Source organism: Pecten maximus, chromosome 3 (genome assembly GCF_902652985.1).
Source record: "Pecten maximus chromosome 3, xPecMax1.1, whole genome shotgun sequence".
Lineage (NCBI taxonomy): Eukaryota > Metazoa > Mollusca > Bivalvia > Pectinida > Pectinidae > Pecten > Pecten maximus.
The window spans coordinates 4608420-4629149 of record NC_047017.1 but is presented as its reverse complement, the minus strand read 5'-3'; the positions used below and the strand labels follow the sequence as shown (position 1 = coordinate 4629149).

Genomic DNA, 20730 nt, shown 5'->3' with positions numbered 1-20730 from the left:
CGAGGCTTCTCGTTTAGGGCGAGAATTCCTGTTCTGACAGGGTCTAAAAGGCCGAGGAAATTCTCATTCACGGGCCAGTTCTGAAGACGTGTTCCAGACGACCGGTTGGTACTACTAACAGCGGAGGCTTGGAGTGATACGTGCTAGTATCAGTCTTGGCTCGTGCGTCGCTCTTTTCGACCTGTGCAGGGTTTGGCGAGTGGCGCATGAGCGTACACAAGACGTACGTGTAGTAGGCTTTACACGTGTGTGTATACTGCGCAGCAGCCGTAGGGGTCTTGGCTGGTTTACACCAGCGTTCACAGGACGCGGTGCGCAGTGACACAGTTGTCTCCGGGGCAATTAGTACGACCTGCTCGTGCGTAGTTAGGGTACACTACCGTGCGGGAAATAACGCACAAGCAATAAAACATACTCTCTATATATGTTGTTAGGGCTCATGCGTATGTATAGGGCTCATGCGTCAGGCTAGACGCATGCGTTGTAAATAAACGAATCACATAATCATTGTATATATTACTAATTAAGTATTATAAATTGAGAGAGTGTTGTTAGCTGCTAGGAAAGCAGCTCGTGCTCTATTTAGTTATTTGTTAACACGCCTTATCCCGGAATCAACCGGGTACGACACCCCGTAAACGTTACACCTTAACGGTCACCTGATTTTTGAAATATTCCAGTAAATTTGATTGACTATTTTTGGCCTGACCCATCAGTCTAAGGATCAGTCAGGGCAAACATTTGCATACCATTAAGCAGTCATCCCATGCTAATAATGTTAACAAATTTAGAATGAATTTCAAAACAAATAAAACAAATGATAGTCAAAAATTTGATTTCCCTACAACTATAGTAAATCCAACAAATAATAGTCAAAAATGTGATTTCCCTATATAAACTATAGTAAAGTTTACCCCCTCCCAAAGGGGCAAACGTGAGACCCCAGGGTCATGAAATTCACAATTCTGATAAAGCACCTTAAGACCCTTCCATCTATGATGAGTATTTGATTCTACCATATCTGAGAGTAGAAAAGAAGATTTTTGAAATTTCAGTCAATTTGACCCTTTTTGGCCCCGCCCACCAGCCCCTGGGGGTCAACCAGGGCCAACACGTACATACCATCAAACTGTCATCCTATGCTGATAATTTGAACCAAGTTAGAATGAATTCCAACACAAATCAAACAAATAATAGTCTAAAATGTGATTCCCCTATATAAACTATAGTAAAGTTTACCCACTCCCCAGGGGCAAAGATGAGACCCCAGGGTCATGAAATTCACGATTTTGGTAGAGCACCTTAAGACCCTTTCATCTATGAAGAGTGTTTGATTCCACCTTACCTGAGAGTAGAGAAGAAGATTTTTGAAGTTTTAGTCAATTTGACACTTTTTGGCCCCGCCTCTCAGGCCCCTGGGGGATGGGGACCATATAATTCACAATTTTGGTTGACCTGTATCCATAGAAGATCCCTGCCAAATTTCATTGAATTTGGTTCAGTGGTTTTGGAGAAGAAGTTGAAAATGTAAATTGTTTACGGACGGACGACGACGGACGACGACGGACAAAAGGCGATTAGAATAGGTCACTTGAGACTTTGTCTCAGGTGACCTAATAACCTATAATACATGTTTCTGAATTATACTTTCATTTTCACGGCTGCTATGAAAAGCAGTAGCTAGATGTGCATATCCGTGGTGTAACGCGCACCTCGGAAGATATGTAGATAGCCGTCATGAAAATGAAATAAAAAAAATCCATTCAATTCATATATTTACATTTGGATGATTTGAAAAAAAAAACCCATAAAGAACGGGATATTTTTTAAATTTTTAATAGATGGCGAAGAAAACACAGTTTATATTTAATTGCTTGTGTCAATTGTTTTCGCGGACCTCACATATTACCGATACAAATCCTCATTAAAACGCGTACGATATGCCACTGTCAACTCACAGGGCCACGTCACTACCGTATCGTTTTGTGAACTATTAATATGTACAAAACGAGGCGATAGTGAATTGGCCCTGTGGTCAACTCAAAGTTCTATGTGAAGTGATGCTGGTCATTAGACCAGAGACCTATATACTATATAGGTCTCTGATTAGACAAAACAGTCAAATGTGCTCAGTAAGTATACACCGACTCTACTGAAGTTCTATGAACACGAGAATACAAAATGTATCAGCAATATTCCACTACTGTGTCATTATTTCATGACATTGAAGTTACCTTGCATACTGGCTCTGCCGAATGGTGTAGTGTTACATGTTTACATAATACTTGTGTAAACCTGTTCGGTAGAGGTCAGAGGTCATGCTATTTTTACTTTGACTGACCATGGGTCAAAGCGCGGGTCTAATAGGATTAGCGTCACTCTCGTACTCGATGTTGATATTATACTGTACATGTGTAAGTCCGGTACACACATCCGTGGCGAAGTATTGATCAACGCACCTTGAGCCTTTGTGCCTTTGTGAGTACTAAATAAGTTATTATTATGTATTATTTGGTATGACCGTTGATAAATATTTGGTTTATCAATTAATTGAATATGTCAATTCATTTACTACGATTGTACGAAATTTGAATTTCCGGCCATTTTGTAATCTGCTGTTCTTGTAAACAACCGGGCAGAAAATCACAGTGCTGGAAGAAGATCAAAGATAACAGTCGAATTAATCTGCATCACATGTTGTACTAATTATATAATAACCCACAACACTTTTGATACATTTGTTTAAAGCCATCTATATCAGCTGTATTGTTAGGGAAGGGGGGTATTAGTAAGCCCATGCCCCCCCCCCCCCCCCCCCCTTATTTTTTTCAGTTATTCCCATGCTCCCCCCCCCCCCCCCCCCCCCCCTTATTTTTTCAGTTATTCCCCTTTGATGATTTTTTTTGTTACATTATTCTGTAAATCTTTTAATCCACAATTTTCATGTGTGGAATATAATAATGATATTCACTGGCACCCAATATTACATGTACTTACTTTCAGTTAACCACTTTGATGGTTTTTCTAGCCTGGACCAATATTCTGTCCATTTCTAGCTTTGTTGACATTCGCACATTCGCACATTTATAGTTGCATTAAGAAAGGGTATACGTATATATATAATTGTTAATTTTGTAGAGATCATTTGTAAATATTGTCATGTTTTACCCTAAATACATCATTTCTGATGTTTTACACTGAATACATGATCATTTCTTATGACATTATGAAGTTTATTGTCTTGATTATATGTATACAATACAATTCTTTATTAACAAATTCCGGCCCACATGGGGAAATATAGGAAATACAATCACAAAGAGGTAGAGTGGCCAAAAGACAGATGAATGGACATGCATTTATACTAATGTAAATTACAAACACATAAACAAAATTGCTTGTAACACGCTCATGTTGTAACCTATGACTTGGAGGTCAGCTATATTAGCTATTACAAAATCATTACACAATGATATGGATACAGAAATAGTTTGTATTATTTTAAATTTGACATAATGAAATTAGATAACAGCTTTAAAATATCCCCATCTTCATTATTCATCAACCGGATGTATTTTTGTTCTTGATCTAAATTTGAAAAATTGAGAGCTTTCATACAACAGAAATTAAATAGCTCCTTCCTATCAGCATTGTATTTAGTACATGATACTAGAAAGTGAGTTTCATCCTCGATACAGCGAGTGTCACAGTGTGTACATAAATGTTCATTCTGGGGAATATTATATAGTGGCTGGTGTATTCACAGGCACTTGGCACATTTTATTATAGGCAGGATATATATTGGATATTACATACAACATGTAGTAACACAAATGACGAAGAAAGACAATTTCATTACTTAATGTGACCTGACCGGGCCTCAAATTTAAGATCTTAACACAGGGGCATGTCTTGTCTTAAATTAAATAAGTAGCCAGAAATACTTATAGAATCTATATAGGTATTTCTGGCTATCTATTTAAAATGAAACTGGACATGCCCCTGTGATCTACAGTACCAAATTGCCTTGCAAGAAATACCCACAGCTTTATACTGGCTTTAGTGTTATATTGAAATCTAACAGTGCTGAATATATTTTAGCATATGTGGCCCCTGTGATCTTGAATGAAGGTCAAGGTCATCCATTTGAACAAACTTGGTAGCCCTTCATCCCAGCATGCTACAGACCTAATATTGGGTCTCTGGGCCTTTTGGTTATCAAGAAGAAGTTGTTTAAAAATTTAAGCATATTTGGCCCCTGTGATCTTGAATGAAGGTCAAGGTCATCCATTTGAACAAACTTGGTAGCCCTTCATCCCAGCATGCTACAGACCTAATATTGGATCTCTGGGCCTGTTGGTAATTGAGAAGAAGTTGAAAATGCAGATTGTTTAGACCCACGACGGATGCCGCCTTACAAAAGGCGATCGCAATAGGTCACCACAGACTTTGTCTCTGGTGACCTAAAAATCAGTGTTGGGTGAAATATATCAAAATAATTAATAACAAGACATAGACTAACTGAGTATGTTTAAAAATTAATCACTAGTAACCATAATTTAAAAACAAATTTTTTACAGAAAACACGGATCTAGAGACCTTTAATCACCATGACAACAGTAAAATATCCAGGCGACACAGATGAGGCCCATCCTGAAAAGTTCAACATAGAGGCCATGCCGCCGCAACCCAAGGAGAAGAAGCCAGGACAATTGTCGGAGGACATGATCAGGCAGTTCTTTACCGAGGTATGACCAAGGTTCGTTCTGTGGGTGATTTCTTTTAGCTTGTGTTCAATTTAATTTGTTAGGGTCAAAGTTGCTGGACATGTCATTCCTGTGATAAATATGTTCATTTGGAGTTCAATTATTTCTTGATAGATTTTCCTTCTGCACATTTGGTAGTAAGAATATGCCGGGTGACAAGCCCATCCATGATTCTGAGCCATATTGCAGTTAAGAAATAGTGCAAGCAAAATCAAAATCAATGCCCAGCAAAAAATTCAACCCATACTTTGAGTCCGTTTTATGTTTTGGCCCCATTAACTCATACTTTGAGTCCGTTTTATGTGTTGGGCCCCTTCAACTCATACTTTGAGTCCGTTTTATGTGTTGGGGCCCCTTCAACTCTGACTCAACTTTGAGTCAATTTTATGTGTTGGCCCCTTTAACTCATACTTTGAGTCAGTTTTATGTGTTCGCCCCTTCAACTCATACTTTGACTCAGTTTTATGTGTTGGCCCCTTTAACTCATACTTTGAGTCAGTTTTATGTGTTGGACCCTTTAACTCATACTTTGACTCAGTTTTATGTGTTGGCCTCTTTAACTCATACTTTAGTCAGTTTTATGTGTTGGGGCCCCTTCAACTCATACGTTGAGTCAGTTTTATGTGTTGGCCCCTTTAACTCATACTTTGAGTCAGTTTTATGTGTTGGCCCCTTTAACCCATACTTTGAGTCAGTTTTATGTGTTGGCCCCTTTAACTCATACTTTGAGTCAGTTTTATGTGTTGGCCCCTTTAACTCATACTTTTAGTCAGTTTTATGTGTTGGCCCCTTTAACTCATACTTAGAGTCAGTTTTATGTGTTGGCCCCATTAACTCATACTTTGAGTCAGTTTTATGTGTTGGCCCCTTTAACTCATAGTTTGAGTCAGTTTTATGTGTTGGCCCCTTTAACTCATACTTTGAGTCAGTTTTATGTGTTGGCCCCTTTAACTCATACTTTGAGTCAGTTTTATGTGTTGGCCCCTTTAACTCATACTTTTAGTCAGTTTTATGTGTTCGCCCCTTTAACTCATACTTTGACTCAGTTTTATGTGTTGGCCCCTTTAACTCATACTTTTAGTCAGTTTTATGTGTTCGCCCCTTTAACTCATACTTTGACTCAGTTTTATGTGTTGGCCCCTTTAACTCATACTTTGAGTCAGTTTTATGTGTTGGCCCCTTTAACTCATACTTTAGTCAGTTTTATGTGTTGGCCCCTTTAACTCATACTTTGAGTCAGTTTTATGTGTTGGCCCCTTTAACTCATACTTTGAGTCAGTTTTATGTGTTGGCCCCTTTAACTCATACTTTTAGTCAGTTTTATGTGTTCGCCCCTTTAACTCATACTTTGACTCAGTTTTATGTGTTGGCCCCTTTAACTCATACTTTGAGTCAGTTTTATGTGTTGGCCCCTTTAACTCATACTTTAGTCAGTTTTATGTGTTGGCCCCTTTAACTCATACTTTGAGTCAGTTTTATGTGTTGGCCCCTTTAACTCATACTTTAGTCAGTTTTATGTGTTGGCCCCTTTAACTCATACTTTGAGTCAGTTTTATGTGTTGGCCCCTTTAACTCATACTTTGAGTCAGTTTTATGTGTTGGCCCCTTTAACTCATACTTTGAGTCAGTTTTATGTGTTGGCCCCTTTAACTCATACTTTGAGTCAGTTTTGTGTGTTGGCCTCTTTAACTCATACTTTGAGTCAGTTTTATGTGTTGGCCTCTTTAACTCATACTTTAGTCAGTTTTATGTGTTGGCCCCTTTAACTCATACTTTGAGTCAGTTTTATGTGTTGGCCCCTTTAACTCATACTTTGAGTCAGTTTTATGTGTTGGACCCTTTAACTCATACTTTGAGTCAGTTTTATGTGTTGGCCCCTTTAACTCATACTTTAGTCAGTTTTATGTGTTGGCCCCTTTAACTCATACTTTGAGTCAGTTTTATGTGTTGGCCCCTTTAACTCATACTTTGAGTCAGTTTTATGTGTTGGACCCTTTAACTCATACTTTGAGTCAGTTTTATGTGTTGGCCCCTTTAACTCATACTTTGAGTCAGTTTTATGTGTTGGACCTTTCAACTCATAGTTAAACGTTTGAGTCAGTTTTATATGTTGGCCCCTTTAACTCATACTTTGACTCAGTTTTATGTGTTGGTCCCTTTGGGGTATTAGAAGATAAAAACGGTAAAAATGAGAAAAAATAACCTAACTTATAAAATACCATAGTTTAAATAGATCCCATCACTCACAAATTCCTCGTAGCCCGTTTTTTTTTTGTTCACGATTTCTGGGTCACCCCTAGAATGTGACAGATGGCACTTGTTGGCAACAATACAATGACGTCTCTGCAACAATTTTTATACATTTACGTCTGACTCTCGGTGGCAATAGAGTCGCGTCATCATTGTGTTACTTTACAATATATTTTTCAAGGCCATCTCTACGTACCTTCGCACATACAGTCTCAAATTAAATATAGGCAAATTTTATCACATAACTGGCATGTTCTAACATGTTATATATTATAACATAGTCATGTCATAAGTATCAGAAGACATATGTGTAAAAACAATAATTGTATTACATGTAATTTATGATGTCGCAATAACCATATTTCAGACAATTTTCTATTCAAATATACTGCCTGAGTTGGCATTTGTATCTCGCTCTATATATATATATACGTAAGTTGATTTAAGAGTTTCAACTTAAATGCATTCTCATAAATGTGATTTATGTTATGTGATAAACAGAATCTCACACTCCTGGCCATAACATATGGAATTTATGAAATCCACTATGGATACAATTGTGTATCTGTACATATCTTTTTGATGTATGGACCACTATTTTCCAGGGCTTTGTAGTGGTGGAGGACTTTTTTAAGGCAGAAGAGCTCGAGGCCTGTAAGGATGCCATCAAACGGCTTGTTGATGATTTGGCTCTCAAGTTGTATAATGCTGGCAAAATCAAGAGTAAGTGCTTCAAATTCAATGGCTGTATATCCAGGCAGTGTACTGGGCCATCTATAATATATTCAGTTTAATAGTCACACTCTCAAGTTTGTAGGTGGAAGATGAGGGGGATACATAAAGATGGAGGAGATGGATGGTGGGGTATTTAATTATTTAAAGTGAGACTTTTAAAAAAAAAATCAACAAAAATGCCTAAATTTATTGAAAAAAAGAAATTAAAAACTCCTTAAGTGATCAATCACTGCATTAATGGTGATGAACATATTGATGGAATATATATTGTGTAAACTAACATTCATCATATGCATTTGTAAAAGTTTTTTGTTAATTACCAAACTTACATATTTCCAAGAAAAAAAAAAATATGTATATATATATATATATAACTGTAGTAATGATAAATATACATACATACCTATAAAGCAAAAATATGAATTAATAATTAATCTCCCACCAAGAGATTGTTCGAAGTGGAAGATTTAGCACTACAATATTTTAACGACATAAAATTGTTTTTGTGCAGTTATTTTTTTCATACAAATTCCAATTTTTTTTTCATTAAGTCATACAGGATAAAGAATGAAGCATTTTTAAATGCACATCTATTTGTTAATCATTTTGATATTCACACTGATTTCTGAACCATATCGGTTATAGTGGTTATCTCCCTTTGCCCATGTGTATTATGTAAGCCAAAGAGTTTATTGATATTTCCTTTTTAAGTGTTTATGATCATGATCTGTTTATTAATGGTAAGGCTTGATGTTTAGGGAAGTTTCCACAAAAACTGGCTGGATGTCTATTTCATCTGGATGTTAATTCATGGACATGGGCAAAAGAAAGGCATTTATACATGTATGAATAAATGAAAACTATTCTGTATCTATATATAATTTATATTACCTATATTATTCCACTTGAAATTGATCTTGAATCAAATCCTCACTATATATACTAAATTATAAAAATATAAAGTTCAATATCTTGAATTTGAGTTAAGATAGTGTAACAGAATACAATATTCATAAGACTTGTCAAAGTCCCATTGTATGACTAACAGTGTTAAAATTTAACTCTCATTAACAAATTATCTGATCACTTAGTGTACTAAACCTTCTCATAAACCTTGTACTATGCATGAACAGAATTTGTCCAGAAATGACATTTTATGACAAGTTTTGTAATCTGAAGACATTTTCCTGTCATATCACTAATGCACAAGTTGTGGACAGTCTTCAAATACATTGTAACTTAATCAATCGATGTATACACAAATATACATTATATCAGTGTATTTATATGGATATTACGTTATTTCTTTACAGTTACATACCAGGGTACATAATATATGTTAATTAGGACTTTTGAACTAAAAAGGAAATTAATTGGGTATTACTATTGGTTTATAAACAAGCTTAAATGTATGTTTTTTTGGTCGTAGTTCATTCAGTAACAAACAGTTTTTATTTCTTTTAGAACTGTACAAGGAGTGTGGATTTTATGAAAGACTGGCCACTATTGAAAAGGAGTTTCCTGGGGCTAACATTATCCTCCACAAACTGGGAGCCATGCCTTTTGTGAGTGGCAGGTTTATTTTTAACAAACACTTAAATTCTTGTTCAATACTCGCTGTTCTTTGTTAATTGGTTCTCTACCTTTATCAAGAGATATTCTGTTATTCAAAATCCCAAACAGGTGAAACCAGTGGAGTATTGGTTTCCTTGAGCTCTGTCTGTCATGAACATATATGAACATAACACCAAAGTTTGGGAACGCTCTAGTGGCTTCATTCCTTGAGGGATTTTGATCAAACTTCATACAATACAGGACCATATTATCTTAGACAAGTTTGTGTTTTTTGGGTCAAGGTCAAGGTCACTTACTATGTTTAGCGGGGCTGGTAGGGGACATGTATTACTTGAGCAATACCTAGTATGCTTATTCATCTTAAAATATTACACTTGTCTGTAATGGTTGTTAGGCAGATTTATTCTTCGATTCAATGGATTTCTATATAAGTTTTGAAATAAAAAAAATACCTTACACCTTAGGGAATAGAGTTGGATTCCTTCAACAGATATGAAAAGGTAGGGGAAATGGGGGGGGGGGGGGGGGGGGGGGTCACCAGCTTATTTAATTGTTGATAATCTTTCATGAAAATCTTCTGATAATCATTTGCAAAATGTCTTAGATAATGTGCATATAATCATTTGCAAAATGTCTTAGATAATGTTGTACATATATATATAATACTTGACAGGAAATACAACAGCTGTGGTCTAATGAGAGACTCCTGAATGTAGTTGAGCAGCTAATCGGCCCTGACATCATTGGACATCCAGTGTGGAACCTCCGCACCAAGACACCTCAGAATGAGGCTACAACAGTACCATGGCATCAAGGTTAGAGAGGGTCTTGAACTAGAGGGCAATTTCAGTGCATACCAATAATTGGTAGGTAAATGGACACTACAGAAATATGAATATTCATGAAAAAAAATCATGCAGAGTGAATGTATTTAAAAGGGATGGAGGATAAAGCTAAGTATAGTAGATTAGATTTACCTCAGACTTGGCCATGATAAATTTTAAAGAATGTATATTTATAAATACAATTACTCTCTTCACAGTCTTGGCCATAATATATTGTAAAGGTTGGACAATATGCTTGCAGATCTTTCTTTACAGTATAACCTGTTTTGTAGATGTTGGCTACCTTGACAATAGCTCCTACACTGTACTCCAACCCACAGCCTGGATCCCGCTGCTGGACACGGACGAAAACAATGGATGTATGCAGGTATTGTTTCAGCACTCTTGTCATCATATGTCAGATAAGTTGTTTTTTTTAGGCTGTACAACAGCTATCATCAATTTAACTAATACAATGTAAAATTATCAAAAAAAAAAGTTTGAATTAATTCTGTACAACAATTAGCATGATCACACAACTTTTTCAACTTATATTAGTTTTTAGGTCATCTGACCCAAAGGTTTGAAGCATCATTGGGGGAGGGCAATCATATTTTCAATAAATGACGCTGGTCTGACCCTTGGGGCCCGAGGGGCGGGGCCCCAAAAGGGGAACTTTGGTGAATATTTGCTATAAAATCATACTCCTCCTTTACCCTTGGGTGGATTACAACTAAATTTGGTGTGAAACATCATTGGGGGAGGGCGGTCATATTTTATATAAATGAGGCTGGTGTGAGCCCTGGGGCCTGAGGGGCAAATTATAGTTCTTTAGTGGAACAAGCAAGATTTGATATGCTTATATAATTCATTTTACATCATAGGACAAGTTTCATTTTACATATTTATGAAGTTTAAACTGTGCACTTAAACATATATTGTAATTGCTATGGCACTCATTGTGTCGTGAATCTCCCCGACAGATGGCGGGAAAAGGCCACAAGACGGGTAAGATAGCCACACATCAGTGTTGTCATGGTGGCACCTGGTACGTGATGCTGGAGGAGGAGGAAATGAAGAAAAAATTAGGTAAGCTTGCCAGCTAAAAATATATATAAATAACATAAAAATATGAATATTTACCTATATAAAAATATGAATATTTACCAATATAAAAATGTAAATAACATAAAAATATGAATATTGACCTATATAAAAATGTGGGATGGAGAGATCTTTGTTCAAAGTATTTGTTTGCTACTTACTGTCAGTATGGTGGTTTTATATAATTTTGTTAATAAAATGTCTGTTTGAATATGTATGCATGGTGCTGTGTCAGGTAAAAAAAAAAGCCATCCCTTATATTCTATATTCTATACAGTATATGTACAATGTGTAATATTTTTGTCTTACCTGTTATAAGTGTACATTTTGTCTGACTTTGACTAGTATGCATTTTTGTCAGACTGTTATAAGTGAACAATTTTTGTTTTGGACTGTAAAATTGTGTGTACTTTGAAAGAAATCTTGTTTTCTTTTGACAGACTCTCGAATTATTTACAGATTTGACTCAAAACAGTTTCAGTTGATCGCTTCTCATAAGTTTGACAAATGTTTGTGTTTTTCCCACAGACATAGATGTTGATAATGACATACAGATTTGCCCCATACCCTACAGAGGAATGCTTCTCTTCAACAACCTCATACCACATCGGAGGTGAGACTTATAATGTCTGTAAAGATGTTTTATTCAGAAAGTAAAATATCATAATGATGTAAGCTGGAAAAATTGTAAAAAGAACAATCATACACTTATAATTAATTTTCCATTGTTTGTACGCCGAATGTGGCTTTCTGATTGGTTGAGATTTTTTTTTTCCATACCATTATGAAGAAAATTCCGAGAATGGTGCGAAAAATGTGACGTCACAATACGACAATTGACGTTGCGTATTGATTTGAGAAAATGAATCTCATATAAAACCAGTAAAATTATACATTAAACATGTTTTAAATTAGAAAATTATTTTCAAAAATTAATTATAAGCGTTGATCTCAAATTTTTTTTAGTTTCATAGGGGTATAAAAAAAAAAAATTTTACACGGATTCATACAGTTTGTAAACAAAATTTTTTTCATACTCCGATGAAACTAAAAAATATTGACATCAACGCTTAAATATAAAGATAAAGATATGAATATTGATACTGCTGATTAATAAAATCAGGAAATCTTATCTTTTCACAAGAATTAATTTTGGAAATGTGTTGTAGATATGCCTTAAAAAGACTTTTCTTTCAAACTCTTTTTTTAGCCTTCCAAACATGTCCAAACAGATAAGGTGGAGTTTTGATTTAAGATGGCAGAGACCTTCGGAACCTGTCGGATTTTATGGTATTAAAGAAGGAATACTGATGAGATCCTCGAAGGACCCAAACATGAAGATAGACTGGGAAGAGTTCAATGGTTTAAACAGACATATTAAAGCTCAAGAAGTCATCTCCGGAGAGGCAAGTGATTTCTGCATTGGTTATATTCAGATTTTATTCCAACGCTTCACAGAAAAGAAGTTTCATCAAAGTACCTGCAAAATCTCCTATTATTAGAATCTAATGTGAAGTAGTGAAGTTATCTCACATAGATTTGTGTGTATAATTGATACATATTGGCAACTACCTATCTGAGCTCAAAGAAAGATGTCTAACCATACAAATGATTATGTATTGACTATAGAAATATCTCCAAAGCTGTGATGTCTATTACCAGTGTGCATGGTGGGATCTTCCATACCAGTGTATGTAATGTAGGGTTATCTCCCTTAGATCTGTATGCCAGTGCTAACCCCATATATATTTCCATTGCATCTGTATGTAATGAGGGGTTATCTCCCTTTGATATGAAAGAAAATATTTTAATACCTTTAGAGAGATAATCAGGAAATAACATACAGCCAGTCGACCCTGGTATACCTGTGTAAGAAAAACTTTAACCCTCTATGCCGGCCAAATTTAGAATATTAGCCATTATGTAAATTTTTTTTTTTTTTTTTTTAGAAAATTGAGGAGTTTGACACCACCATACAGGGACCATGGATGAAAAAGTGGGAAATTGTACATGTCAATCATCATGTCAATGCACATCGACAACAGGAAGGTGACCCTTCTAAGTGGACAAAGGCATAGGTCAAAACAAGGTCAAGTCTGTCGTCCTAAAATGTGGACCAAGGCATAGCTCAAACTTGCCTGTTATTTTAGCGATAAAGTTAGCATAGTGGATATTTAGACTTTTAAAGATTTAAAGAAATTTTAGGCATAATATCAGCATGCTTTTCTAGCTGCATTTGAAAATTTTATAAATCTATATGTACATTTACTTATAATTACATACATATATGTTTTATAGATACCTTGAAAATTATATTATTATGAAGAATATATATTTACTTACATACAGATATGATATATAGATATATTGAAAATTTATTATGAAGATATTTTTCGATGACAGCATTTTATGTGATGATTTTTAATTAATTTAAAGCTACCCAAGTTGGAATGGTTCTGACTATAAATCATCTTTATTTTACTACTGTAAAAGGTGATATTTTCGCGGGGGGTTAATTTTGGTGATTTCGATATGTAAACTATACGCGTTGGGGTAATTTTCGGGATCGATCCACCTTCATTTGGAGTTTGAGATGATGCATATTGATATCAAAATAATAAGCGTCAGGAAAATTTTTGCGATCAAAAGGACTTTGTGTAATTAGCGTAAATTTCCCCCTCGCATAAATGTCCATGTTTACAGTATAAGAAATCATTTGCTGACTACAGAAGTTTAAAAACAGTTAAATTGCTAGAATCATTTTGACTAAAGCTGGCCTTGGAGACTGTACAATAGTCAGCATTGGCATGGGTTATTATTATAGAATGGGTGTACTGTTGAAATACGGATTCTCAGTTGTGTTATCAATATACATTATATGATATCCAGTAGCTAGATATGTACACAAAGTGTACTGTTGTCTTTATATTGGTAAATACATTACCCCTATGCAGTTCTAACTCTATCTGCGGATATTTGTGAAGAGTATATGACTTCGATATTTTCCTAAGATTATACTATGTCATTGTGGTTGATGTCTTACAAGTTCTCGGGAAATTCATGACTTCATATTTTAACATCGATGGCTGATTTGTAACATAGCTTTATTAACATTATACTAAAATAAAACAACGGAACTTAATTGTTCCTGGCATGTCTGTATACAAGGATCAAGATCATTGACTTAGTTTGCTCACCTCTTGAAAAGAAGGGGGAGCTTTTTTGGTCACAATCGTGTCGGTGTCAGCGTTCATTTCTAAATACATGTATTTATATATGAATTTTAACAAATTAATGGGAACTCAAAGTTATAAAACAGACAACAATGAGATGTGATTAAATCAGTACAGAAGCCATTTTATAAACCACTGTCTAATATCACACAGACATCTTTAAAGTTACAATAAAGGGGCATAACTCTGTTGTTACTGGTCATTTAGCCAAATGTAGCAGTGTGGAAGGCATGAAATCCAGACAATTTTGGCAATTTTTTACAGGGAACATAATTGTAAGTTTAATGAGGGTTCACTAAATACAACAAACTCAGCTGTTGTTTCTCCAGCACTCACCTTACAAATTTTATTTTTGTTTTGTTATTTTTTGGAGTCTGTTTTGTAGATATTTACTGGAATAGCCTTAAATGTAAAAGTTGTGTATTTTGTATATAACCTATGACTGTGTAATCTATCAATCAACAAGGTTTTACTTTGAATTAATTGTTTAAATTAACCAGATTTGTTTTGTTAACCTTACAATGATACTAATTCTTACAAACAAACCTTTCATGTCTTTATGACAAGATTTGGGAAAGTTCTAAGGAAGTTGTTATAGATTCCTAATTTTCATTCCACCATAAGAAAAATGTATTTGTCACTTAAAATTTCGAATTTCTTTATATTATATTTGTAGAATATTGATTATATCAGCTATTTTTTTTTAAATATTTGTAGAATATTGATTATATTAGCTCAGTTTTTAAATATTTGTAGATTTTTGACTATATTAGCTCATAAAAGCTGTTAAAATGTTCATATAATAATACATATGTATATTACTGTATCAATTACAGGTTACAGCCATCAATATCATGTATACACAATTTGCTTTCTTTTAAATTTAATTGTCATGATGTTACTGATATAAAAGAGAAAAAGTCCAGGGTAAAGGAGCCATATAGGTCTCCATTGTTACTTGCCATTTTCATTCTGTTTTAAAGCTTCATATTGTTATATGTATTTGATTTGACCGTGCCATACAGGCTACCTGTATATAGCAAAACCTGTCCATGAAGACACACCTGTTTAAGTTTCAGTTGTAACATCAATTATTTTAGCTCACCTCTCAAAGAGAAGGATAGATTATGTTATGGTGTCTGTAGGTCTTGGTTGATGTTGAAAGGCCTCACTAAACTCCATTTTTGGAGATTTTTGGAGAAAAACTTTTTTTTTTTTTTTTTTTTTTAACATTTTGGACTCTTTACGTCAAATCCAGTGTTAAGTTTTGGTACCAGCGTTCTAATATTTGGTTTTAGGGTTGCTGTGTGGGTTCACTTTTATTTCCCAGAGTAGAATATGTTTCAAAATTATGTTAATTTCAATGCTTTCTACGATGCAAACAATAATTCAAAGTATGTCTATTTCACCTTTAAATTTTGCGATATTTTTTGTTAGAATATTTGTGTACATGTATATTGCAATATAGATTCCATTTGGTTTATTTGCCCCCTAATTCTAGTGTGAGGTATAATATGCAATACAAGGTTATCTTTGTACTGATGATGGTGCTATAATAATAAACTTGTATAATATGTGGGGGGGTGGGGGGGGGGGGGGGGATCCCTGCTACCTAGCATAGGTTCAGATGCAATATTTTCATCTCTTCTTTAAAATTATTTTTAATCTTAATATGCCATTTTGGTGAAAACAGATAATTGCATATTCTCCATCCATCCATTAACTTTTAATGACTTGGTTTTGGTGATTTAAATGCTCAGGGTCATGGTCAGATGAGCTGCTACCAAGTTTGTTACAATGAATGACCATGACATATTCTCAAGGTTACATGTTAGATATGATGTTAAAATCGTTTATAAAGAAGTTACAGTAAATAACCCAAGAGATTATGGGCCTGTATCAGGCTGTGATGAACAGCACGAAAATGATTTCAAATAAATAAATTTCGTCTGTTTTCATTTGGCATCACATGAATGACTTTTAAATAAACTTTGAAGTTGCATGAATAAAACCGTTTGTAATTTCCAGTTTGATGATTTTGTGATAATGACTTCCATGGTAGTAAGTTTAATAACAGAAAATCGATACAGGCCCATTGGAACTTTTGCTACATAGTTTAATATGTTACTAAAATTCTTTTATCATTTTTTTCCTTTTGCAATCTACGAGCATTAGTTACATGTACATACTTTTCAAATCTATTGATTTCCCCAACTCTTATTTGCGTTAGCATTAGGCTGAATATTTTTATCTTGTATACTATTTGTAGATATTCAAATTGTGCTTGTTTATTATATATTAACTCAGCATCGAAGGTTTTATAAACAAAGTTATCAGTTATTGTAAAGGTCTCGTTTTGTATCAGCTACTCGGCTTCAGTTTTGTTAATGAATTCTTAGATATTGATTGTTTAATTGTGCAAATTCTGGTATCATTTTACATTCCTTTTGAATTTGTTTATATTGTTTTCTTTATTGATTTTGGTGATTTGAATGTCTTAAGGTCGTACCGTCAAGATTCTGCTGTTGCCAATATTGTATTCAATAGCAATAAAAATATACATGTATATAAAGCAATGTAAATATAAGAGAAATTCAGTTAAATCATTATATTTTGTGATTTTTTTTTTAAATCACTGATATATGGAGAGTTTGTGTCACTACGTTAATTTTGTAAAATTAGAATTATTTTTATTTCCATTTCTGCCAAATTCGTTCCACGTTTGTTCCAGACAAAGAATTTTGTTAGTGTTGTATGTAACTCATATTTTATCCTCACTCATAGTTTTTATAGAGAAAGCAATATATTTGTTTATGATCTGTTTGTGTTGAGTTTGTATTCCAAGTCAAATCTGTCTACGTAATGGTTGAGAATGTTGCGCATTTTTAGGTCACCTGAGACGAAGTATAAACTGACCTATTCTTACCGCCTTTTGTTCGTTATCCTCCGTCGTCTGTTCGTTAACTGTTTACAATTTTGACATTTTCTCAATAAGCAGGAGGCCTAGAGACCCGATAATGAGCCTACATTATGCTGGGGTGAATTGATATCAAAATTGTTCAATTGAATGACATTGACTTTTATTGAAGGTCACAGGGGTCAAATATTCTAAAATCTTTAAAGGACATTTTCTGAATAGCCAAGCGGCCCAGAGACACATATATATATGTCTGCAGAGACGTGATATTGAGCCTTTAGCATGTTAGACAACGAAGTTTGTTTAAATGATTGACTAACCTTAATTCCATGCCACTTGGCTTAAATATCCTAACATAATATAAACGTCTTCTTCTGGAGAACCAACACATTAAGAAACCTGATATTTGGCCAGTAGCATGCTGGGGTGAACGGCATCGACCTCAAATTCAAGGTCACAGGAATCAAATCTGCCAAAATATATCAAAACTATAGTGACTGTTTAAGCCCATGGGCCTCTTGTATCAATATCTTGATGGAAACCCTTGTGGACAAAATCTTCGTCCTTTTCACACAATCCCGGTTAAGGACATGAACAGATAAGTGTTCTCCTTTTCCTAAACAGCCTGCACGCGCATTTATTCTGAAAACTACAACTCGCAATGTGATGACGTAAACTTTATGCTGCATGACCTTATCACAATCGAGTGACGTCGTCAATTTCGCCGCACTTTTCGTGCGCCATTATGACATGATGATGTACTGATATTATAAAACTTGTGATATCAAAAGATTGAAAAGTGTTGAACAAAAAAATGATCACCATGAGTGATGCAAGCTTCGTTACCTTGTACATATAGCGAGTTTTCAACAATAAATCTGTATGAATAACTGTATGACTTGATAAAACAAAATCCCAGCGTCACGCTAAGTGCAGATTGATCTCAATCTTGGAATTTGTACATGAACATCTATTCTTCAAAATATACATATACATGTATGTCTACTTTACACATAGGTGAATGGTCCTGTTAGTCCTGGGCAAAGTTTGCCAAAGGACCCGTGTATATGTCTGACCTTTTCCAGAGAAACCCTAGAGAAATAAAAGGTCTTCAACCTACCGCTTACAATATATATATAACTACTATATGCTGTAATCGTAAGCTCTTGGGGTTCGGCTTGGCTTTGCCATTGGAATTCCATATAGTTCCATTTATTTGAAGCAATCTATCTGACATTCGTATATATAGTTTTTACAGTAAAACACCAGTTGTTTTATACCTTTTGAAACATTCAATGCACGAACGTACGTAGTGGCAAAGGTTTTTGGAATTCCCAGAGGGAATTTAATGCGTCCAGAATATCAAGCCTCAGAAAATTACATTTATAGATTTCTCGAGAAAGTACGTCTTTTAAACAGAAACCTTGCTATATACTAAACGATAAAAGAAACGCAAATTTCAGAAATTGCCCGGTTTACTACGGGAAATAAAAAGATGTTATGGAATGTAATGATAGTGTAATTGAAAGATAGGGAACCACTCTCATCTCAGACAATTTTATCCATGTAAGTTTAAGACCCTCTCAAATTCTAGGTTGATCCGAGGGTACCCCTATCAAAATGTATAGCATTATGAGCACATCAATATCTGATATGTCCGCGTAAATCCCGTTTTACAAAAGACTGCTTGAAAATAATATTCTGTTGTAATGATTATATTTACGAAATGATTTTCGTCAAAATAGAGGGGTATTTAATTACATCATTGACTGAAAATAAAATGCTGGTTATTAATTGTTTATTACTGTTCGCCGAAAACGTCATTATCAATAACAAAACTCCAAAAGATGTGCTGATTTGTGAATTTTACTCTGTTGTGTATGATTACATAATATTAGTCCTACTGGTCACGTTGGTAACTGACCATGGTCTACAGTTTACACGACGAAGATGACCACTATTCGTTACACAATTTAATTCTTGAATCCGCGTGTGTCTGTCTGTGTCCATCAGTAGACACAATGATGTACCTTATGTAACAGAGCGCATGATTAATTAAATTTAAATTACTGCCTCGGCTAGGGATCGAACCCGGGACCTCTGGCTTACTAGTCTTACCCGATTGAGCTAAAGATCATTCAAGCCGAGCGGTATATTGCGGCTAGTATTTGCCAGGGTTATAACACGCAAAACTTTACATACATGATATTCCTGACATGGTCCCTGTCTCCCTGAAAGTTACGAACCTTAATGTCACCGAGACATATGTTGTCCTGATTACTCCAAACTGACATGATCTTGTGTCTCCCTGAATTTAAAACCCTTAATGTCACTAAGTAAGGCATATTTTGTACGGATTACCCCTAACTTTGTTAGTCTACGGGAATATGTGAAAATGGTTGTCATGGTAACCAGTTCATTATACGCAGGTTTTGTGTGCTGGCAAATATCTCATCAGTCCTTAGATTATTCAAACATGGTCTAGTGGCGTGACCTACTTATGCTTATTATTTAAGGAATCAGTTGTTTCCAGAATCGCTACCATGGAAATACAATGGAGCTTCTGATTGGTCGACTTGAGATATTGTCTCATTAAACTGAAAATTGGTATGTGTTGGTATAAGTGTTTTGGGGGATGGCAAATACAATGGTGCTTTTTCCCACAACAATAGATGTCATTTGGTTTCCATGGCTGCATGACTTAGGAGTAGCGGGAGCAATAGTCAGTCGTTTGCTTACAGTTCTAGTCTCTTTTTGCCTTCGGATTTTCGTCAAATTAACACCCAATGATTTCGCAGGACTCGTTATAAAATATTAGAAGCTGATTAACAAATCTGTGTTGGATACATTCGTTTTTCGAAATTTAATATCGCCATTTCCCAAACTATTAAACGTACTATTTAATCAAGTAATACCTTTTTGAAGTTTGCCAGTTTCATTAAATTTTCTTCCAACGGAAGTTTATGTATTTGATGATGGTATAACAAGTCCAATCCGGTCTAATTTGATCCCCCGGGGAAAACGGTGATAAATCACAGCTTCGCCCGAAATACAACAACTTCCGGTTCTCTTTATCAGTAAAAGCTCAAAACAACGCCACTACGAGTTTAATGGCACATATTTGAAATTCATCGCAGGCAAGAATGAAATGCATCATCATTGGTAGAAGCAGGTGATTTTTTGTTTTTGAAAGTTGATGTTGTATCTGGCCATGTACATACTTAAAAATCTTGGGAAGACATTTTCTCAAAGCGCACGAACAACTTTTTATCAATTACAAGTAAGCATGCAACGGTTAGTTTAGGATTTCGTGATTAATGTACAAG

The 20730-nt window shown here is 34.9% G+C and overlaps 1 protein-coding gene across 5 annotated transcripts; it reads left to right on the top strand.

The window, feature by feature from the left end:
- Positions 1–16: 16 nt before the first annotated feature.
- On the top strand, positions 17–19203 carry LOC117322998. Of its 5 annotated transcripts, none has more exons than XM_033877973.1 (10): positions 17–104; positions 4581–4748; positions 7622–7739; positions 9216–9316; positions 10000–10141; positions 10444–10538; positions 11134–11239; positions 11783–11867; positions 12465–12660; positions 13204–19203. In XM_033877973.1, exons 2-10 carry the CDS (start codon positions 4611–4613, stop codon positions 13330–13332), a joined length of 1110 nt encoding a protein of 369 aa, XP_033733864.1. In that variant the 5' UTR covers positions 17–104; positions 4581–4610; the 3' UTR covers positions 13333–19203. The 5 variants fall into 5 exon arrangements, with proteins under 5 accessions (XP_033733864.1, XP_033733867.1, XP_033733865.1 ...); XM_033877976.1 differs by lacking the exon at positions 17–104 and adding an exon at positions 135–223; XM_033877974.1 differs by lacking the exon at positions 17–104 and adding an exon at positions 2272–2478.
- The last annotated feature ends 1527 nt before the right edge of the window (positions 19204–20730 follow it).